The sequence below is a fragment of the Molossus molossus genome, unplaced genomic scaffold (assembly GCF_014108415.1).
Source record: "Molossus molossus isolate mMolMol1 unplaced genomic scaffold, mMolMol1.p scaffold_m16_p_1, whole genome shotgun sequence".
Lineage (NCBI taxonomy): Eukaryota > Metazoa > Chordata > Mammalia > Chiroptera > Molossidae > Molossus > Molossus molossus.
In genome coordinates this window covers 64,866,382-64,890,694 of record NW_023425344.1, presented here as the reverse complement: position 1 = coordinate 64,890,694, position 24,313 = coordinate 64,866,382, and the positions used below count along the sequence as shown (strand labels likewise).

Sequence of the window (24,313 nt, the reverse complement as noted above, 5' to 3'; positions counted from 1 at the left end):
ACCTAGGTGCTGCTGATCCAGCAGTGAATTTGCAAACAAAAACCAAGGTGCTTGCTTTCATCGATGATCTTGATGGGTTTTTATGCACTTAGTAGCTAATATGCACTTAATAAAGAACTATTTATTGATTGGGAATCTTATAACTTATCTTTAGACATAAATTCCTCAAAATGTGGGGTATTCTGTCTTATTGGACCTTTGAACTTGTTTAGTATTTAATTTTCTGAATGTAAGAAGGAGCTCTGATAACTTGTCCTCTCATTGTTAGTTATAACCAAATTACAATGACTACCTTCTAATCTTTAACCAGATGTGCACCAGTTGCTTTGAATGAACAAACTATGATTATGTATCTCTAGCTATGACTTTAAAAAAACACTATTTGGCTTTGAATATAAATCAATATGCCCTGACCAGGTTTTAGTAGCTGAAATACATAGATTATTATTGAATCATTGAAGAATCTTGAAGTTGGCATACTAAGTAATGGAAAGACTTCATTTATAGTTTAAAGATTCATCTATAAATATACAGTCGGCCCTCGTTCATCACGGTTAATCAGTTCCAGACTCTACTACTATAAATGAATATCTGTGAAATAGGATTCTTTATTTATATACCGTCGTCCCTCACCACTTCGCGTTCGACTTTCGCGGCTTCACTCTATCGCGGTTTTTTCAAATACTATACTGTATTTGAAAATACTATACTATATTGACTATCAAGGGCCTTTAAACTAAATTCAAGTGCTTGAAAGTCATGGTGGGAATTGTTTTTATTCCATACTTCTAATTCTCCTGGATACATTTTCATAGTAAAAGCTAATATCATTTGATTATGAATATCATGTGTTAACTTGCTCTATTAAACCCACTTCGTGAATGAGTTATTGTTTGTTACCTTTATCTTCATTAAGTTAGCCAGTTGTCTTCTACTGAATTCTCTTCAGTCCCTAAGTTCCTAAAACAAAGAGGTATGAAACATGGTATGGGATAGACTTAGAAATAGGTCCAATGATATATGTATTAAATACATCTGTATGTAAATTTAGGAATGAGAAAAATACGAGCTACCATGAATATGAATTTGATGCATCTAATGTTCAAACAATTCATCAGTATTTGTCTACTTTTTGGCAATAGACCACTGAATAAATTGTGTATGTGCTACTTCAAATATTTTATAATCTGGTGAGTCTGACTTTGTGTTGTGTAAACATGAAGTACCTAGAAGAGATAATTTGAATGAGTTATAAATTAAAACAGCTTTCTATATAGGCTGTATCTCTCCCGCAGAGATGAAAGGGGATTAAAGTCTTTAACTGACATTTTCCTCCCTTGAATTAGAGCATGTCCTCAGGACAGCTTCGGAATAAGTAATCACTCTGAAACTACCGTTTTTGTTTCCCGATCTCCCCCACGGGATTCACATACACTTTTAAAGCAGTCTGTAGATGTTATTGTTGTTTGCCTTTAGTGTGCCTGAGAAGGAAGCCAGTTTGGATGTGAAGTTTGTTGTATAACATTCACTAGTAACTCTCAAACTGTAGAAAATATTTTTAAACATCTAAATAAAAATAACCTGCAACATTTGAGTTGTTTAAGGAATTTTGGGCAGTAATCTGAACATTTTTATTGAGGGAGAAAAATTCTATTTCACCCAAATAATAAGAAATGGATTTCTCTGAACATTTCATGGGTACAAAGCGCCATTGCTGTTCATGGAGAGAAAACAGGTGCTCTGCCTCTGAGCCTGACCTGGGGTTTTACCGGTGAGCTCATTACTAGTGTGCTTCGTGATGCTACACAGGTGTACCCAGTTTCAGTAAGTAACAAGCAAAACAGGAAAAAACTACTTTTTTTTTTTTTTATATCCTTCCAATCATTTTTTTCCCTTGAATTTAAACTTGGGAAATGCATAGTTTTTGTTTTTTTTCATATGTGCAATTACACAGGTCAGACATATGATAAAGCACAGGAGTTGAATTTTCTCGGGAAAGTCCTATACGGAGCTTTTGTAAAGGGACTTACTCTTAACAAGACTGTTTCTAGCATTTTACAATATCAGTAGGACAAACTACCCAGCACCGAATGAGGAAAAGAGTGGTTAACTATGACACCTGAAACAGGTAATGTTAGCGAGTTCATTCCACAGTAGATCATAGCATTTACCATGTGTTTAAAATTTCACAGTTAGTCTAAATGTTTCCCCAGTACCCATCACCAACCAGTCTGGCATGTGATCGGGTGCAGGTCATGAGTGACCTTTTGTCTCAGGAGCTGGGAAGGTGAAGAGGTTACTGAGTGCTGCTGTGAGCTGAAACGTCATTGTCCCCTTCTGCCCGTTCTAAAATCGCCATCCTTTAAATTCTGTTCTTCAGACTAAATGTTCCTAGGACTTCTTTTAAATATGATTTTTTCTACTCGCATGGAGTTAATAAACTGGCTGAATCCCTCTCTCAGCTGTTCCCGCCATCTGTCCCGACACAAGGACTCCCTCTTTGGGTCTTACAGTGTCTTCTTATTGCAGCGTGCAGCGTGCTGTGAGTAAACTAGCGTGCCGTGCTGGCGGGCAGGCGCACCTGGACATGGTGTAGTGCCATCGCTCTGTCATGAAGAGCCTTCCCGTATGGAGGTGAACTCAAGTAGGTTTGCTGTACCCAGGATGTATATAAATTTAGAAATAAGGAGGGAGAAACACGAGCCACAATGGATATGAATGTAATGCACTCTAATTACGTGTTTAATTATAGAAAGAGCAATTCATAGTGTGTGGTTCTCATTTGCCTGGTGAAAGTCGACTCGATGTCTCTAATTCCTAATATCTGCCATTTGTGGAATTCTAAATTTCCATCTGTTCAGGCTGACTTATTTTTTTTCAGCAGCAAAATGTGAGCAATTTACTAATTGCCTTCCAGAGAAAATATAACTTAACATTACATTTCCCATGCCCGGGGCCTCAGCTGTTCAAGTCAAGATATCTTCTGAATCACATTGGGATTGTTTTGGTGCCATGTATTATGTTGGTGGGAGCTTGTCAAAATGTTTGTTGTAGACAGATTTAGCCACCCGCGTTTAATGGCTCCTCTCCCTACATGACTTATACGAAGATGTACTTCACTCAAATGCTAATTCATTTGCCTCTAATTTTAGCGAATTATTCTACTGAAACACTCTTCTTGATTTCAGATCATTGGGATTTTCAGAAACCATTGGACATGCAACATTCTTGAGTGTCTAAGCTGGACCAGTTGAATAATTCATTCTCAGGAGATAACTGTTTTGTTCACTGGTACAGACTGTGTTCAGATTTTTCTTTTTCATACATTACTTTGAGCCCTTTAGACAGTGACTGCTGCTAATCTCTTGACCAGACCACTGAAGAAGTCTTATAGAAAGGAGGAGAGGAAACAAAAATGACTTTTCTAGAACATTCCAGATCTGATGCTCTCTGAAAGGCTGAATTATAATGTCCTGTTGGGATTTTTTTTTTTTTTTCCCTTCTCTTTTAGTTGGCCTCTCAGGTATTGTGAGATCCACTTACTTAACTCAAGGGGATAGGAATTTGTGAAACTATATTTTCTTTTCTTAGTATTTTCATCCTGGGAAGAAGAAGATGATCTAACTGTGATATCTGTCTAGGACGCCACAGTGTAATGTAATCCATAAACTGTGGAAGAAAACCACAGACTGTAATGCTTTGATCTTTTAGAGCTGCTCCTAAGAGATAAGCAAAGAAATCAGTGTTGGAACTTGTAAAGTGTTCTGTCAATGAACAATGACCACATTTTATAGTAGCAGAAATAATAAAAGTAGGAGGAGAGACTAGGAATAGGTCAGAAGAGAGAATCTCTGTTATCTCTGTAACCTTGAGATGAAAAGAGGTCATAAAAATGGTTAGTCTCTAGGAAACATAATTTACTTGGTAATTTGCATTCCTGCCTTGTTTGCCTATCTGCGCTGTTGCTAAAATAATCAAACGATTCTCTTTCCTTCCCACAATGTTTTGTCTGTCATAGGAGAACCACCTCTAAATGAGCGCATATAATTCCAAGGGCAGCTCTTAGTCACCCGCCCAGCCTCCTGTCATTATGTTTTCAATATAGAACCTTTGTTGATAAACTGATGCTGTTCTGCGGAGCTGGTGATGTTTTCTGCAAGGCCCACATGTGAATTATTATACATGAACCTTGTCATTTGAAGGCCACCTTCATTCTGTTTCCAACAGTAATGTTTATTTGGCAGGTAGCCCCTGTTTAAGTTTCTAAATCTGTTCTGATCTGCTACTTAAAATGTTTTTCGTTGCTCCATCTCTATCAGATCCAATGAGGTTTAATTGCATGACAGATTTTTTTTTTTTTCCAAATCTTTATTGTTGGATGTAAAATGTATTACAGATGTTCCACATTTTTCCCCCATTGACCCCCTCCTCCCCACTCCCGCCCCCCTCCCACCTTTTCCCACACTATTGTCTGTGTCCATTGGTTATGCATATAAGTTCTTTGGTTTATTTCTTCCCACCCCCCCCCAACCCCTTTCCCTTTGAGGTTTGTCAGTCTAGCAATGAATTTGTACTTCTTAATCCCTTCACCTTTTTCACCCACTCCCCCAACCCCCTTCCCAACTGGCAACCAACAAAATGTTCTCTGTATCTATGAGAATGTTTCTGTTCTTCCTGTTCATTTTGTTTGTAGATCCCATTGTTGATAGATATGTATTCATTGCCATTTTGTTTGTTCATACATTTTATCTTTTTCTTCAAAAAGACCCTTCATCATTTCATATAATAACGGTTTGGTAGTGATGAACTCCTTTAACTTTTTCTTATCTGGGAAAGTTTTTATATGTCGATCAATTCTAAATGACAGCTTTGCAGGATAGAGTAATTTTGGTTGTAGGTTCTTGGTTTTCATCACTCTGAATATTTCTTGCCACTCCCTTCTGGCCTGCAAAGTTTCTTTTGAGAAATCAGCTGACAGCCTAATGGGTACTCCCTTGTAGGTAACTAGCTGCCTTTCTCTTGCTGCTTTTAATATTCTCTCTTTGTCTTGAACCTTTTGCATTTTGATGATGATGTGTCTTGGTGTGTGCCTCTTGGGGTTCATCTTGTTTGGGACTCTCTGTGCTTCCTGGACTTATATGTCTGTTTCCTTCACCAAGTTAGGAAAGTTTTCTGCCATTATTGTTTCAAACAGGCTTTTGATTTCTTGTTCTCTCTCTTCTCCTTCGGGCACCCCCAAGATGCGAATGTTGGCACTCTTGAAGTTGTCCCAGAAGCTCTTTACACTATCCTCATTTTTTTGGATTCTTTTTTCTTTTTGCTGTTCTGATTGGGGATTTTTTGCTTCCTTATATTCCAGATCGATGGTTTGCGCCTTGGATTTACATACTCTATTATTGAAGCTGTGTAAATTATTCTTTATTTCAGTTAATGCCTCCTTTAATTCTGTGTATCCATGATTTCTAACTGGTCCTTTTTTATGCTCTTGAGGCCCTCCCTAAGTTCACTGAGGTTCTCACTAAGTTCACTGAGCATCCTTATAAGCAGTATTTTGAACTCAGTATCTGTTAGGTTGCTTATCTCCCTTTCGCTTAGTTCTTTTATTGGGGTTTTGTTCTGTTCTTTCATTTGGGACCTGTTTCTTTGTATCCTCATTTTGGCTGCCTCCCTGTGTTTGTTTCTGTGTATTACTTAATGAGAGGTATGGGGCTCGCTGAGACCAGATGCTGCTCGTTTGAAAGAATTTAGGAAAAACCTGAAGCAGGATCCAAGACCGGCCAATCCTATGGTTAAGCAAGTGGCAACAGCTTCGGTGGGCCTGAAAGTTGGGTGGGCCTGAAAGTTGTGTGGGGCGGGGCGGGGCGGGGCCTCAGGGAGTCAGCAGGGCGGGGCTACCAGTGTGAGCCAGGTTGCTGGGGTCCCAGTTATGGCTTCTGTCTGCCGCCCCCGGGAAGGGCTCACCAAAGGAACAAAGGCCTCTGACAGCACGTTTGTCCCCGAGGAAGCCCCCTCTCCAGCCCTCGCTCCAGTTCCAAACAGCTCAGTTCTTCCCTGTGTGTCTCTGGTGCCCCTCGAGCTGCCTCTGCTCCGAGCTCAGAGGGAGAGAGTCCGATAAGTCCGTGCGCGGGCCCTTTAGGGAGCTGCCTGGGGCTCCAGCCGCCTCAGCCTCCCTGAGCCTCAGTTCCCGCTGGTTTTTCCAGCCAGAAGTTATGGGGATTCTCTTCCTGGCACTGGGACCCTGAGCGGGGCACCTGGTGTTGGACGGGGACCCCTCAGTCCTCAGGAAGGACCTTCCCAGCCACGGGAGCCTCCTGATTTTTTTTTTTATCCTCACCCGAGGATGTTTTTTCATTTTTTTGTACAGATAGAGTGGGAGGGAGAGAGAGGAAGGGAGAGAGAGAGAGAAACATCGACGAGAAGGGACACATCGAGTGGCCGCCACCCGCACGACCAACCAGGGCCGGGGACAAACTGCAACTGAAGTACGTGCCCTTAGCAGGAACCGAACCCGGGTCTCTCCAGACCGCAGGCCGACGCTCTAACCGCTGAGCCAAACCGGCCAGGGCAAGCCTCCTGATTTTTATCCACCACGCTTGGGTGTGGGACCAGCCCATCTCGCAGCCCTGCGCCGCCACCGCCCCCCCTCGTGCCGCCGCTTGTCCTACCGGTCTGGATGTGGCTGCTTTTTTTTTCTTAGTTCCGTAGTTGTAGGACTTCCATTCAGCTTGATTTCAGGCGGTTTTGAATGATGGTTGTTCTGTAGTTTAGTTGTAACTTTGATGTGGTTGTGGGAGGACGCGATACCGCGTTTACCTACCCGCCATCTTGAACGGAAGTCGCATGACAGATTTATAATAGTGTATTTTCCTTTTTTTAAAAATTCCCAAATATACATGTGCCCATCCTGTAACAATTCAACATGAAAATGCTTATTGCATCCACGCACTGTGCTGCGCCCTGTCCCAGGGTGAAGATGCACTAATAGGGAAGCATGTCCCTGCCCTCGGGGCTCACAGTCCAGCACAGAGCTCTCCTCTCCTGGGATTCATTAGCCCGTGGAGGCTCCTTGGATGGGCCTCTGGGGGTTTCTGAAAAATATCCTGAAATTATCTGCCTATAAGTGTACATGTACATCTTCCTAGGGATATAGTTCATGGGCTTGCAGAGATTTTTGGAACTTTCACCTCCAAATTTAATTCTTAATATTTTGAAAATAACTCTTCTGGTAGAGAAACTTTTGGATGATGGAGCTACACAAATATGCATAATTGACTGTCATTAGTTCTACATAACCAAGAGACCGAATGCACGTCTTAGAAAATCTCAGCTCATCTCCTTGAGGTAACTTGTTACTTGTATGAAAAGACCCCAGCATCTGTAAATGTCCTACTTTTTTTCAGGAAAAGGATGTAAGGGGAAGCAACAGGGGAAGCTCTTATGCTTTCAATTTTTATTATTATAATTTTTAAAATTTATTGAAAATATGAAAACATTTTCTATGGTCCTCTGCGAGTTAAAGATGACATTTCTTCCAGAAGAAATTCACAGCTAGACTCTACTTTTCACAGCTAGACTCTACTTTTCACGTAGCTAGCTCTTTGCTTGTGCCATGTAGCTTTCAGAAGTTCATTTGGCAGGTTGGTCCACAGCCTTATGGGGGATTGTCCTATAGAGGATAGCAGATGTCATGAGAATGACAGGTCCAACATTCCTCACTTCTTGCTTCCTCTTTGTTTCTCCTAATTAAGCACTTATTTCTTTTGCGCTATCCACGTTTCTCTGACATGTTTGTTTCCAAAGACTTTTTTTTCCCCATTTGGTTATGTTGTATATTGCAACATAAAAGTGAAACAAATAAACAGCAAAAACACATAAAAAGGCCTAAATTTCATAAGATATAGTAAACAATCATCTGTTTCAGAAGTCATGCTTAGAGTTGGTTATGCTCTCAGAGTTAGAAGTTTCACATTCTAGGAGAGAGGGGAAAATCATTAGGAAGTATAATCCTTAATGATGCTGAAAACGAATATGTGTGGTCATGTGAAAACAGTTATTAAACCTGTGTGATGTTTATTTTGATTTTTCTAGCCCCAAATGAAAACTGTAGAGATGAAGTCAGCATGTCATTAGAATTGTACTAAAACCAAAAAGTCTATAGACTGGAAGTTTGAAGAATCAGCAGTGGGGAGGCAGGAAGCATTTGTAAGTGCTAAATCATGGAAACATTCCGTTTCAGGGAAAGGCTGGATCTGAACCTTTTTTCCCTAAGTGTAGAACCACTGCTTAGGCCCTGGGACCTCAGGGAAGGACGAATGGGTTCATCCAACGATGAGATAGAATATTGAAAAGGTTACACTCGCTTTTTACATGTCTATTAAAAGTTTATGGTCTTTCACAGAATATGTGCTATAATAAAATTATTATGTCCCTTTCTAACGACAAGATGAAGTTGTAAGAATGATGAAAACCATTTTCATAACTTGCTACAGGTTTAATATGAGACTCATAGAGTCATGTGTGTAATACTGGCACACAATATCTTGTAAAAGAATGGAATTTATTCTCTATGAACAGCACTTTTAATCGATAACCCAAAGAGATTTCCCACGGTGTCTAATTTCAGGGAGAATCTGATTTCCATCTTGACGTGCTTTTAGAAAGCTAACTCCTTCCATATCCCTCTGAAAGAAGTGGGGATGAAATATCTATGCCTCAGGCACTTTTTCTGAAAATTTCTTATCTCAGATGTTGTGATCTGGACTTGAGTCCTGCAGAAAGCACTTTGGGTGACTCTGTTTAATAACATATGCTCCAGCACGCTGTCTTCATAGTGCAGCCATCTGTCACCTCTTCTTCTGACGAGGGCTTGCTCGTGTTCCCTGCTTCAGTGCCTTGTGACTCCTGTTGCCACACAGAGAGGTTTACTCCCAGCCAGAATCCTTACACATGCATTCACAGAGGATCTTAAGTAATGAGTAGGCCCTCCCGCCCCCAAAGAGAAGGCTTAGCAACAATCTAAGCTAAAACTTTGGCTGATAACAAGTTAATTTATAATATTGTGGCATATAATCTAGCTTCTTCAGACCGGGTGGTTCTAGGCAATGAAAGAAGATAAACAGGTATAGAGTGTGGAGATCAAGGTCATGACACAGAAAAAGAGTAGAGCATGATGGGAACTACCCAGGTCCACAACCAGAAGACTTTGACTCAACACCTCATTCTACCATGGGAAGGTCCACTTTGGTCATTCTCTAAATTTTTACTGAGCTTCAGTTACACATGGATATTGAAGATGTATTAATTAATATTAATAAAAGCCATAGTTCCTATTATTTAGTAGCTCATAGTATGGAAGGGTTGATAAATAAATGAGAAATTTTTTCACTCTGGTAAGTTCTATAAAAAGGGAAGCACAAGGTTCTACAAAAGCCAAAGCACTATTGTATTACCCGTCTTTTAGTAGACAGAAGCTTTAGGAGGAAGAAAAGTCTTAATGCCACCAAACCATGAGCAATAGTTAGCCAAAGGAAAAGGAAGTGGAAGAGTAGGATCCTCTAGCAAAGAAGCAGCCCATTCGAGGAGCAGGAGAGATGTGAGACCTTGTTGCAGTTCACCTGAGGAACATGAGGGTAACTGTGTAACCAGGAGGAAACGAGAGACATCTGAACAGAGACCCGGTGGGGAAGCACCTTTAACTCATCCCCAGCAAGCGCCCAGGCTGAAGGCGGGGGAGCGACTGTGGGAATGTTCATCAGAGACGTGTGTTTTAGATAAACCATTCTTTCTGACTGGTGGGATGATGAATATTAGCAGGAAGATCAGTTAGGAAGCTTGGGACGTGGTTCAGATATGATACAATGAACTGCAATAGCAGAGGGCATGAAAAAGAACAGATTCAGAGCTTTTTGATGGTGTAATAGTCACAACTAATCTTCCCTAAGAAGATGCCTAACAGTGTTTGAAGAGATAAGATATGATATGTGATCGTGCTCAATAAACTTTGAAAACAGCAATGTTACTAGAGAGGGACTTTTTAGCTTATGGGTACAACCAAAATGTTTAAACCTAACAGTTTTAATGTATTATGACATAAGGGAAAAGAAAATGTCATTTATTCCTATCTTATTCACAAAAAGCTTAATTAGAATCACGTTCTTTTAAAATTATTCCTTAATATATTTCATTACTGAATTAAAAGGGGTGCTCTGTTTTAAGAAAAGTCATTACATGGAATGTGTTAATTATATGGGAAAATGGGGTCAATGGGAATGCCTTATGTTAGTACACAGTTCTCTCTGATTGTGTTTGTAAAGAGGAAACTTGTGATTCTCAACTTTTTGTCTTCCACAACATACCTGAGAAATGATCATGAACTCATTATGGTCAGCAACCCATCGACACTCATTAAGGCGATGATTCTTGATGGGATGTGTAGGGTATGTCAGATTCGTGTGGGAAAATTATTAACTAGAAATAACTCCTCACTCTGGGGTGATTCTGTTCCCCTCCCAATCACCCCCTGGCTCCCAGTACTCTGACCCACCACACGTACCTTAGAAATTATTGCTGTAGGAGCAACTTGAGGATAAGGGTTTGGTTTCACTCATTTTCATAATCTATGAAACTATTCCTAGCACACTGTAGGTTCTCAGAATAATTAATTGAATTAATGAAATGTTTTAATCACTTTTAGATTGTCTACTTTATCTAATCTTCCCATCCATGTTTTTCTACTGCCCAGATGAAAAAAACCCTACCTTTACCTCCAGCTACCATTATTGCCATTTTACAGAATTTTAAAATGACTTTTATATAGTCACACAGCTAAAAACCAAGGTCCTAAGTCAGTGCTCATTACATTATGTCACAATATTCTTTAAAAAGTTGTTTTTCACCTGGTTGGTGTGGCTCAGTTGGTTGAGCATCGTCCCATGCACCAGGAGGTCACTGGTTCAATTCCTGGTCAGGCACATGCCCAGGTTGTGGGCTCCATCCCCAGTAGGGGGTGTGCAGGAGGCAGCTGATTGATGCTTCTCTCCCATTGATGTTTCTATCTCTCCCTCTCCCTTCCTCTCTCTGAAATCAATAAAAACCTATTTTTCAAAAAGTTCCTCTTTTCTTCACCAAGGAGCTCTTTTAATAATTTATGCACCAACAAAATGTAGAATAAAAATGAATTTACAATAATAATGTTTGCCACTTTTTACCTGATAAGTATCTTGTATGTAAAAGTGGTACACAAACGTTTCCTTATATATCTTGCCGGGTATATAGAACACACGTGGATGGAGCAGGCAGTGTACTTGATTAGCAGGCCTCTTTATAACTTGCTGAAAAAGTCCATTAATCCAGGACTTTGATGTTGTGTTCTAAGGTTTTTCAGAGATCAGTGGTAGGAGAGGAGAAAAAAGTAAATAAATAAAGATTTGTAATGAAAAAATAAATTGCCTATTTTAAATTAACAAAGGTATTTCGTCGTTGAAAAAAAATATTACATTTTAAGTGAAAATCCATTTGTATTCCTATAATGGCAGTCAAGTGTAGGCACATCACTTTTCCTTAATCAAGTTTCTAGTCCTGTAACTCGCTTTCTGCGTTCACTGTGGGTCCTACCCTGGGGCTGCTCATCGGGGCTCACTGCATCAGTGTGCTTTGCTCTGGTCAGTGTCTCCAGCACGGACTGCTGCTGAGTCATGCAGTGAGGCAGGCGTGCTGAAGTCTGCTCATTTTGCTCCTCTTCAGTGACTGTAGGCAGAGATGCAAACGACGTGGGGCCTTAGTAGGCTGACTCAGCAATATTTGTGTCAAATGTTTTGGTTTTCCACCGGAATGTTTTCCTTGCTCCTGTAGAGCTCATTTAAAAACAAAACAAAACAAAAAAAAAACCACTTTTTTTCTCTATTGATTTTGAGAGAGAGAGGAAAGGAGAGGGGGAGAGAGATAGAAACATCAATGAGAGAGAACAGCGACTGGCTACCTCCCGCATTGCCACTGGGGATCGGGCCCACAACCTGGGCATGTGCCCTGACAGGGAATCGAACTGGCGACCTCTTGGTTCATGGGTATAATAGTCGGTGCCCTGAGCTACACCAGCTGGGTTCATTTTTTGTCTTATAAGGAAGGTATCTCTGAGGCTGACATGGCCTTTTGCCTGTGGAAAGTCTGGCAATAAAAGCTATTGCTTCTCAGTATTTTAAGTTAACATGTTTTCTTTAGAACCTCCTACATTTCATTATCTTATCACACATTATGTTGAATTAATCCATTTTTTTGTTTATCTTCCCCACGTTTACAGCTCTGAAGTTCCTTGGGAGCAGAGATTCACCTTTGCCTGCAGAGGGACTGACACATATTGTATGACCAGCACATGTCCTGTGACTTTAATTAAACGGTGCTGTGCTGAGCACTTCTCTAGTGTTTATAAAACCCTTTCTCATTCCCAGTCTTATTTAAGCCTCAGAAAAACCCTAGAAAATGATGATTATCTTCAGCCAATGTTATTGACCTCATTCCGATGACTCCACGCAAACATCATCTCTACCTTGGACCATGTCACAGTCTCTATCTTGTTTCTCAGCTCTGTCCTTGTCCCCTGTGGTCTAGTCTCCAGAGTGCCAAAACTTTCCTTTTAAAATGTGAGACAGGGTACATACTTCTTCAGGTGTTCCTCTCCAGTGGCCTCTCCTATTCGTAATGAAACTCCAACTCCTCACCATGGTTTACAAGGCTCTGTTCAGTGTTGTTCCACGTTTTATTAGAACCCCTAGGAAAAAGGTGTTTTACATTGTAACTCAGCGCGCACACACACACACACACACACACACACGTTAACACACGGGAAAACCTTCATAGTCTGATAGATTCTCTCAGTCTACTCTTCTTGGTTACATTCAATGTTGTTAGTAGTGACCCACCAGTTTGTTTCATGACTGCAGTCTGGCGAACATGGCCCCTACCTACTTTTCTGATTTCGTTTCTGTGCCCCGTCTCCCACTGGGCTGCCGTGTGCCGGCTTCCTGTTCACTAACGGTTGAGCAAGCCCCCCGATCAGGGTCTCTGCCTTGCAGTTTCCTCTGCCTGGAGCAGTCTCCCTCCAGAAACTTTCCTGGCTCTCTCCATTACGCCAGTCAAATCTTTGCTCAGACGTTATCTTCTCCAAGAAGCCTTGTGAATGTCTGTTGCGTACTATGTACAGTGTTGGACTCTGGTGAACACAGGCACAATCTTGGCCCTCAAGATTTTGTCCATAGTCTACAGAGAAATAAAACAAGTATGTTTTGAGAGATATGAGCACACAGTTTAAGCATATGAAGCACATAGAAAAAACTCAACTCAGTAATGTGGGTTAGAGAAGGCTCCTGGGAGGGACTAATAGCTAAATAGAAACATGGGAGACAAAGCAGGAATTAGCCACGTGAAGAAAGACGGGCAGAAGAAAGGGTGGTGCCAAGATCCCAGGGTCAAGAGAGGGTTGGGAGAACTGCAGATCTTTGGGGTGACTCACTGAGAAGGGTGAGAAATGATTTGGTCTGCTAAGCAGATGAGGAAAGAGTCTCTAAACACTGGTGGAGCATGTACTCTATCCTCAGGGTGCAGGAAAGCCATTTAAAACTGGCAAGCAGAAGAATAGCATTATCAGATTTGTTCTTCTAAACAGCAGTTCTCAACCTGTGGGTCGCGACCCTTTTGGGAGTCAAACGACCCTTTCACAGGGGTTGCCTAAGACATAACAGTAGCAAAATTACAGTTATGAAGTAGCAACAAAAATAATTTTATGGTTGGGGGTCACCACAACATGAGGAACTGTTAAAGGGTCGTGGTATTAGGAAAGGTTGAAAATCACTGTAAATGTCACTCTGTCCGTAAAATGGGGCTGGAATAGAGAAAAGGAAGGTGGAAGACAGAAGAATAAACCTGTAGTAACATAGGTTAGAACTGATGGTGGCCTGCGAGCAGACTTGGACAGAAGATTAAGGAGATATGTAGAAACTGACAGTCAACATCAATTATAAATTATTAGATTTTGGGCTTAGGACGGTAGAATTCAAGAATTATATAACATGTTGGTTAATACATAGTGTTAAATGAATGAATGAAAACGATTTAAGGCTTGGATATTGGGTGATTGGTGGTACAATTTACTCAGCTTTTTCGATTAAAGAACCATAGAAAAATTTAATTTCCAAGGAAAAGTAGATAGATTTTCCATTTTCAAGACTTAATTAAATTTTTTGACGGCCTAAAGCTAATAAATTTGTGACCTAACATCTGAGAAAGCTACAGAGCAGAATGGAAAACAGAAAACTGAATTTAACTTTTCCTGTCAAGCCACTAAAACATTATTTAATTAAGTTTTCTAATTACACTCAGTTCACATTATAATTAAAATTTGTATTACTGGCTTTCAAAGGTTGCTCTGGACACTTAGTGCTACAATGTCTCTGAACAACATTAGGGCTTTTCATATATAACAAGTAATAATACAATGCTTCGCACATTACAAGTTCTCAAGAGGGGTTTGTTGAATTGCCTGAAGTAATATTTGTTATACATCTGGAGTTAGTTTCTTCTTAAATAAAGCAGTTTATGAAATCTCTCCTGATAATGAAGACTCCTTGCAAACTAGGCGACTTGCCCAATGTCACTTGTCTTGCTAGTCAAGGGTGCTCTGAGTCCTGTGTTCTTCCCATTGTTCCTGCCAGAAACTGTGACTTTTTCAAGGGACACAGAGATCCTCCTAGCTCACTTTGGCAAAGGCTGACTTTTATTGTAAGATCCAAATCTCACATCCACGTTGATTGTGATTTACAACTGTTCCTGTTTCTATTCTTTAAAACGATAGCACATGATTTTTGTCCACACATCATTTTAATCTGCCAAGAAATAGATAGCATTAAAGGCTGAGAGAACACCAATTTCTTTCTCGGGGACATTTTCTCTTGTATCTGTACAAATAAAGCCCACTTAGGCAAATGGCAAAACTTGCCTTGATTGCCATATGAAGATGTTAGGGCAGAGGTCTTAATCTGGTTGCAGGTTAAAATCACCAGAGGGATGGGGTGGGGTGGGTCGCTTTTAAATATCCCAAGGCCTAAATCTCTACAGATCAATTAAATAAAAATCTCTGGTGGTAAGATTCAGGCATCAGCATTTTTTTTTACAGCTCCCAGATGATTTCGTTGTGCAAAGATAGTTGAGAAACCCCGGGTGAGAGCAGTTTGATGAACCTGATGAACTCAGACTCAAGCACCATTTACTTCGGGTTTGCTTTTTTCCCACCACGAGGTGGCAGCATCACAATGGAGTACATAGACACACGGGCCCTCTATTGAATGGACATGGAGATTTGTGTCTGTAATACTGATGAAAACATTTCGATGTTCCTCCGGACAGCACTGACCTTTCTTTTTCTTGTTTTTCTCTGTTGGTTTGTTTGACTAAGAAAACTTTGAGATATATTTATTTCAACAGCTTAAATGAACAGGAACTACAGTTGGGTAGAATGATGCAAAGAACGTAGATTTTGCATTCAGATAGATGTGGGTTTAAAATACTGCCTCTGACACTTACCAATAGCAAAGTTAGCATCTTTGTGCTTCTCTTGTATACCCAGATGAGGAGGGTTGCTGTAAGGACTAAATGAGGTAATATATGTAAATCAACTTTGGATGGATGGTACTAGGGTGATGAAAGATGTTGTGGAGGAAAGTGATAATACTGTGATAGAGCCAGTGACACCGAGTCCAGAAACCCCAGGATACAGTACTTTTTCATGTACCTTATTTTCTGCGTGTGGGTCTCCTTCTCTTTCCCCCGTGTACATCTTCTCTTGCAGTTTCCACTGGTGCTTATACAAATAAACATGCTCTAGCCACCTTCATTGTAAAGAGCAGATCATCAAAGTAATTCTTTTTTTTTTTCCTACACCTTTAGCAGTGGAAGATGCCATTAGCAAAGGAAATGCCTTCCACCTTTATCATCAAGTTTCTGTGAAAAATTAGCCTCTGTTTACTCACAATTCTTCTACTTCACTTCTCAAACTTTGAAACTGTTCTAAGATCACCTCCTAGTTGGCAGGTCTAAAGAAAATTGGCCTCTCATGGGTCTTTGCCATTTGAATAGGCTGGTGACACCCCCTTCCCAGCACAGCCCCCCTTGACTGCTGCGGTGAAGGGTGCTGCCTCCGCTGCCAAGCCTTCTGCTGTTTTAGAGTCCGGCTCCCAGGAGTGCTCTCCTGTCGCCCTCATTTCTTTTCTCCCTGGGAATCTTACCTTTGACCACAGCTCTGATCTTAATGACCACAAAGGACACTCAGATCAATACATTGTCCCATAGAGCTGTCTGGAGTTCCAGGTCTATAAATCTAACAATCACTGGCATGTAAATTGATGTCTAAAAATTACCATGTGGAATATTGAACCTGCCGGTACTCCTCCCCAACCTTGTACCTTTCAGACCAGGGAGCAACTTTCCAGCCAGATAATTGAGCCAAATCCCTAGGAGTCATGCTAGACTCTTCCCTCCGCTCCTCATACCCAATATGTCTAAGTTTATCAGTTCTTCACCACCTCCCACAAAATACTTCTCAAACGACTTACTCAGTGTCATAATTCTTTATTTACTACCTCACACTTGTCTTTAACACAGCCCAGTTTGACTTCTGCCCTGAAACGGTTCTTGTTGAGGCCACTGACTGTTGTATCATTGATGCACCCATGTCTGCTCCTCTTCCTTCCTCACAGGTGGTCTCCAAATAACCACTCGCTCGCCAGTCCCCTCCTCGGGCCCTGCTTGGGGGACCAATGTAAGACAACGCAGGAAAGAAGAATGAATGAATTTAGTTTCCAGAGACAGATCTTATTAACTTTTTATCCCCTATTGTGGAGGACTTCTAACTTTTAAAATCATTTACTTCATCTTTAGTATTAGATTGTTTAGTTGTTATTCAAGAGCACTGACGTAGTTCCTAAAACTTGCCTAAGCAAATTTTAAACATCAGGAGATAGTGCCTTGCAAGCTGCCATTTGTCCACTTTTAAAAGGCAATGGCATTTGTAGTCATTGGAAACCATGTCACTGTTTGCTGCATGGTAAGTTCACAAGCTAGATGAACATGTGACTCTGGAGAGCTATATTTAGTCAATTGTTTTGATAATTGTGCATATTGCTATTACACTTTATTAATTTAGCAGATTGTTGGTAAGACTGTTAAGCAAATATTGAACCCTGTTGTGGATAATGAACTGATCTTGGTGCTACAGGTAATATAAAGTTTTAGAAAAACAGACTATACTAAGTGGTCATTAGCCAAAACTAATTAAATAAATAAAGCTACATATCATTTAGTATGATATAAGAATTATTCTATCTGCCCTGGCCGGTTTGGCTCAGCGGTTGGAGCATCGGCCTGTGGACTAGAGAGTCCTGGGTTCGGTTCCTGCTAGAGGCATGTACAAAAAAAAAAAAAATTATTCTATCTAGCCCTGGTTGGGTGACTCATTTGGTTGGAGCAACATCCGTACACCAAAAGGTTGCAGGTTCGATTCCTGGTCAGGGCACATACCTTTGGTAAGGGTTTGATTCCCGACCAATCGATGTTTCTCTCTCTTTCTCTCTCCTTCTCTCTCTCACTCCCTCCTCTCTTTCTAAAAAATTAATGAAACTGTATTCTTGGGTGAGGATTAAATAAAAATTTTAAATACATTTGGAAAACTTATTCTGTATGTATAGATTTAAGAAAATATAAAATCAAATTTTGCGCATTTTCCTAAATGGATTTTCTGATCTAATTTTGTACTGAAATTCACCCTTCTTGGTTGAAGCCTCACAGTAAATTATGCATCTTTTGGCAATCCTCAAAATGCAAAGGTTAATAAGAAAAATAAAGAAGCTAGTTTTAATAGGCGATAACATTATTTTCTTTGGTCCAGCTTCTGAATTAAGAGAGAATGAACACTGTGCAAAACCATGCTATTTAAAGCTCACACCGGCATTTTCAACAGGGCAGCAGAACACAGAGAGAAAAGTGGAACAAAACCCTACTGCATGCTTAATTAGGATAAAAGCAGGGGAAACAAACATCAACAACTTGATGATTGTCATGTGGTTCACAATATGACTGATACGGAAAAAATGTTAACTCAGGGCTCAAAGATGGATAAAAGGAACAACTTTGTGCAAGTTGGATTTCTCCTGTCTGTTTTTCATCTCTGTTGAGATTTACATGTTTAGGGTTCATGATGTTGTCCAAGATATTTTGGCAAAAAGCAGTGAGGAATACACGTGTTGAGTACTTGGGTGACAGTTACCAGATCTAGCTGCATGTATAGACTGACAGAAACTTGGGACAGAAATCAGACTGTCAGGCTCACATTTGTCACTAAAGAAAATCTTCGGAAAGTGTTGAATTGTTCAATTTAACACTCCTTAGACTCATAATAACTTTGTTAGTCTGTCTTTTTTGGTAAGAGATCATCCATTTTATTCCTGACTCTGCCACTAATTACTCTGTGACCATGGACAAATCACTTAAGCTTTCTGAGTTTTTATATTCTTATTTGCAAACTGAACAAAGTTGGCACCAGATCATCTCCAAACTTTCTTCTATCACTAACTTTCTAGGAGGCTGTTGAAAATAGGATTATCTCGCAGATTAAGGACAGAATTAACTCATACATTTTACTCAATGAAGAAGTATTATTTAAATATATGATATAAAAGGAAGTCACAAGAGAGAGCAACTTGTACCTCGGGAGAATCCATCAGAGATTTGAATAGGTTCTGATGAAAGAGATCTATCTCTTCAGCAAGAAATCATGCCCAGCAACAAGGACCAAGAGAATACCAACAGAGTTCAGATTCCTCAATCCCAACATCATTACATAGAATTATCCTCTGTTATGTACTTTCTGGCATGAGTCATATTCTATAGCTGAGTTTTACATTTCTAAAAGTGGAGGGCGTGGAAGGACATGCTGCCATGATGTCTTAGGGTAGCAAAGGGGACAGCAGCAACCGTTGAGACGCCAGTGGTAGGAAAATGTTGTAGTTCAGTTGTTTTCTTCATCCTCTAATTACCCTGTTCCTGAGATCTCCAATATGCCATGTCACAACATTGCAACGCAGGGTACTCACATAATCACCCTCCGAACATTTATGAGAGCAAAGAGGCTGAAGGCTGTTAAGAACTACAATGACAAGAAGAACAAACCAGGACTATATGGGGCAAATTGAGACATACGAGTCACCCTGTTGGCTTGTGTTTCAATTCTTGTTTTATAAAGATGTTTACTTTAAATGTTGTTTCATTACCCCTTATTTTGTTTACTTATTTTAAAATTTGTCTTTATGGTTGAACGTATTACAGATGTCCTCCCTTTTCCCCCCATTGACACCCCTCCCCCACCTTCACCACACTCTTGTCTATGTCCATTGGCTGTGCTTATAAACATATAAGTTCTTTGGTGTATCTCTTCCCCCTCTCCCCCATTCCCTCTGAGGGTTGTCAGTCTGTTTCCTGCTTTAGATTCATCTGAATTACCATTTGCTCTGACTTATTTTTTAATGGGTTTTAATCAAATTCTCATCATTAGCTATGTGGCTCCAAGATATTTTAAAAGGAATGACTTGGAGTCTTAGTTTCCTGATCTGAGGATTATAAGGGCTTATATGAAGAGCCTAGATTATAGTATCTTCTCAGGAAGAAAGTGACTCTCCTTAGTTAGAGGGAGAACAGTGCTCCCCACGTACAGGCTCTCAGAGACGGCTGGGGGAGCAGATCGAGAGCATTAGAACGGTCTGTCTGCCTTTCCTTTTCAGTGTCACAGTCTGTTCTGCAGTTTCTTTTCTTTTAATACACACAATGTCCACGTTGGTAAGAGGATATTTCTTCTAGATTGTTCCAGTTTTTGGGGTGTTATCTCATATTAATTTTCTCCACTAAGGATCTATCTGGATCTTTCTAGGTATGGTGGCAGTTTTGAGTTTTGGAAAACTTTATGGGGTTTAAAGGCGTGGTTTACGGTGGCCTGAAAGCCAAAATCTTTGTTTCACTTTCAAGAAACTGCCAATTACTTCCTTACTTCCTCTTTTTGAAACTCTCTAATCATGTGACTTCTATAACACTGCAATATTTTCATTATGTCTCTAAATGATCCTTTCCTCCTCTTCCTCCTCCTCCTTCTTCTTCTTGGGCATGTGGTCCTCTGGTCAACCTTTAGCCCTTGGTATCTGACAGGGTCCACTTTGGCTTTTTGTTCTTTCTACCTGCATACCCTCCATGGGTGACCTCATCCACTGTAACAATTTCAACAAACACCTCTTTCTGATAGTCTTAAATCTGTATATCTCTAGATGGCAACATTCCCGTTTAATAAGGTGGGGAAAGAGCCCTGACCAGTTTGCCTCAGCAGTTAAAGCGTCAGCCCAAGGACCAAAGGGCCATGGGTCCAATTCCTGGTTAAGGGCACGTGCATGGTTTGCAGGTTTGATTCCCAGCCCTGGTCAGGGTTGTGCAGGAGGCAACCAATCGATGTGTCTCTCTCACATTGATGTTTCTCTCTCTCTCTCTCCCTCCCTCCTTTCCTCTCTATCTAAAAAATCAGTGGAAGATATCCTCGGGTGAGGATTAACAACAACAACAAAAGGTGGGGAAAGGGAAGAAGTGAGCAATGGAACACTAGCTTCTCTGTGCAGATGGAGGCAGGGAGGGAAGGGACCAGGGTGTGCTGACCATTGGTGTCTAAGCACATGTATGTGTGTTTGAATAGGACATCACTCTCTTTGGTTTAGTGATCAATTAAGTGTTTCTATTGTTTTGTAAAAAACATTTTTACGTGAATGTACTGTTCCACTGCAGGTGATTGCATCCCCTCTAAAAAAAACAGGAAGAAAAACAAAAAGCCCAGAGCATGGAGCCCTTTCAGCCATAACTCTAATGCAAACGTTTTTTAAAGCAACCCTCTTAGGTTTATGGAAGGAACAGTCTTGGACTCAGGGCTTTGCATTCTTTCTCGTGGTTTGTTTGTGGTTAGAATTTATGTACTTTGTGCTTCATACATTAGCAGCAGCTGGATGCTGAATCTCCAAGGAAAACTTCTCTCAAAATAGTTGTGTTGCAAAGAGAAAATGGCATTCGTGAACTTTGGCAGGAACTTAACTGCTGAGCCAAGTTCAATTTTGAAACTTGAATGGAAAAATCCACGGCAGGGAGAAGCCAGCCACACAAGCTCCCGAGCTGGTCTCTTACAAGAAGACAGCGGGGACCTCTGAGGGCGCGTGCACATCGTGCCGGCGAGGGGCCGAGACAAGTGGCCCTCCGCGGGGATTCGCCCACAGCGCTACACGCGCTGCCAGGGAAACGGCGAAGCAGGAAACCTGACCTGCAGCTCCGCAAAGTGTCTTTACATGACCCGAGTTTGGTTTTGCATCAGTTTACTTGAATGACAGTTTCACAGATTTTCAAAAATAACTTGGTTTTACTCATTAAATCATAACGTTCCTATACTTTGAGGGTCCTTTATAATTTGGAGGAGAAGGACCTGCCTTGGTCAGGTCTCCAGGGCACCGCCTGATTCCCCCAGTCCCCTCGCCTTTATACAGTCAGGGTCTCCGTGTTCTCAGTCATGTCACGGGTGGGAAGGGTCTTATTTTGCTGAAACCTTGCAGCTGATCACGTCTGAATCACAGTAGCTGGTTTAAAGCCTCTACCCCAGGAACAATCACTGTTGTTAAATGCATGTCTGGCCTCATCGGTATTTATTTCTCAATAATTACCTTGCCTCAAAGTTTTCTACTTTCATATCCAGCTACTTCTGTAGTATGTGAGGCGGTCCCAGTGTGTCACAGCTAGGACTGTCATGATTCAGGCTACTAGAGATTCTGGGTGCAGTAAAGAAGGGCCACTGTGATGTTTGGGTGCTGCTCATGGGTCAGAGAACCTCCCACAGAAGCCAGAAACTGTCTCTGAAAATCTTGTCCCAAGCCTTCCTACAGCGGCTGTTTTGGAGGGACATGTATCCTAATAAGCCGAAGTCACTTTGTTGGGTAACTCTTTTAGTTTCTTGCAGAGACTGTTGCTACTGAGCGTTGGGCAGGATGAATTCCAGAGTCCCCTGCGTCACGGCGCCTGACAGTTTGTAGTTCCTTTTATTTTTTCACTCCATCTGTTGCCGCTGGTGCAGCTCCTGAGCCCCTTCTCTCTGTACCTCATGGAGATGTGTTTTCTTTTCATGTCACTTGGTCTGAGTTGGAACTACCCTGGGTCACCATGATAGGTCTCCTCAGGTCCAACTATCAGGAAGAAGAGGTCAGGGAATCTCTCTGAGCTCCTCCTTCCTGGAAGGCACCTAGTTTATGAAAATCTCTCCTTTTCCATCTTTGACTGTCTCATAGCAAGAGGCATGCTGATTCCATAAGTCAGATTGAAGGTCCTGTCACATCATTTCTCCCAGAAAGGACTAACCAAGAGGTCACTCGAGGGTTCAAGGTGACCCACCTCTATAGACAACTGAAAGTTGCTTCTGCCTGAAGGGGAACAATATCTGAAATCATTTAAGTACAAGGCACACAGTTGTACATCAAGGTGTTCTATTATGCTTCATGAGAAATAAAAGATTGATTAGATCTGAATATTCCTTTATCCTGGAGACTAGTACTATGGTCCACTGAGAGGTATTAATGACTCTTCTTCAGGAGGGTCTGAAATGGGACAAAATCTCATCAGTCTGGGATAGTTTTAGTAAGGTTCTGTTACAGAGCAAGTGAATGGTTGACATCAGCTTCTGGGTTCTTGTAATGAAGTGTCTTGCTTTAAAAAAAAAAATACTGGCTCTTAGTTGCCTGGGCTTGGGTTTGGAATCAGAACGTTTGGGTACATGAGCTCTCAGGATTTGGATTCTGCTGCCTTATTTGGTCAGAACAACTATTGGCATGTAAGTGAATCCTCCATAAATTTGTAGGAAACTTTTAGCTGCTGCACCACTGTGATTACTCCTTATTTTATATGAGATTCTGATCATCACCCAAGTCAGTAAACAGCGAGGTATCTCATGCATCGTAAGACTTGAACCGTGTTTGGTTACTACACAAGTTTACTGTCTGTTTTCTTCTGCAGCCTCCACCTCAGATATACGACAAGCAGTTGGATGAAAGAGAACACACCATTGAAGAGTGGAAAGGTGACGCTACCACTTACATAAAGTGTACACTTTACTCATTGAAACTCAAAAAGTATTCTCAAGACTTTTTCTTTTAAAACAACTTAGTAAGAAATGCTTTTATAGTTGCTAACCTCTTAGACCATTTTCAAAGCCCCTAAAACTTAATCTATCTTTTCATACTACTAATGATATTGTATTTACTCAAGAATAGAAGGAATTAATTACTGACCCTTTTAAAAATAGTACTGATTATCAAAGTATTTTTCATGGTGGAAGGCAAACTTCAGTGGAAAACTTCACAATGAAACATTTCATGTTTGTGCATAACATTATCATATAAAATGGGTAAAATTATGTCTGAGATGATTTTTAGACATTAGAAAATAAAAGTTAATATATGAATCTATCCACTTGATATATAGCACTTGAAATTTTAAATAGAAAATATATGTATTTAAGTAGCTTATTTATCCTTTGAAGTAGGAAGGAATGAGTGAATACATTAATTAATTTTTTTCCAAACACATACTGCATGATAGAGATTATACTCAGGAAGAAACCATGAAGAATAAACCAATATAACTAATTACAGAATAAAATGAATATAACTAATTATAGAGTAGAATAAGTAAATATAAACTAATATGACTAATTGCAGAGCAGAATAAATGATTAGATCAAAATGAGAAGGAACAAAGAGAAGATCTGAATTGGTGAAATGTTTGGACTATGTTGAATAAATTAATAATTATAAATTGGTAAAAGGAAAGAAAAAGAAAACAGGAAAATACTAGAATGGGGTCAAAAGAGGAAAAAACAGGGAAGATATGAGCAAAAAGTGTTATAAAGATAGTGAAGAGATTCCAGTAGTCAAGGGTTCATGGGGAAGAACATGGAAAATGAGAAAATACAAGCAGTGGATCAAATAAAAAAAAAAAAAGATATTAAATAATAGATGGAAAAGACTTAATTTGATCTAAATAAGGACCAGAAGGCACTGTTAGAGGTTTGTGTTGCGTAGGTAAGTGACAGGATGGAAATATCACTTGAGGAAGGTGGACATGGACTAAAATGTGAGAAACGAGGAAGAAAGTACCTGTGAAGGATGCTAAGTACATTGTAAGCCAGGTTAAGGCAAGTATGAGTAGCACTGAA

General features: G+C 40.4%; 1 protein-coding gene across 5 annotated transcripts in view; it reads left to right on the top strand.

The window, feature by feature from the left end:
* Positions 1-24,313, top strand: part of MAPK10 (mitogen-activated protein kinase 10) — a 302,211-nt gene that overhangs the window by 264,648 nt on the left and 13,250 nt on the right. For all 5 annotated transcript variants that reach the window (XM_036279780.1, XM_036279773.1, XM_036279760.1 and 2 more), the window contains exon 12: positions 23,113-23,176. In XM_036279780.1, the coding sequence (XP_036135673.1) occupies positions 23,113-23,176 (64 nt within the window). The remainder of the gene's footprint in view (positions 1-23,112; positions 23,177-24,313) is intronic.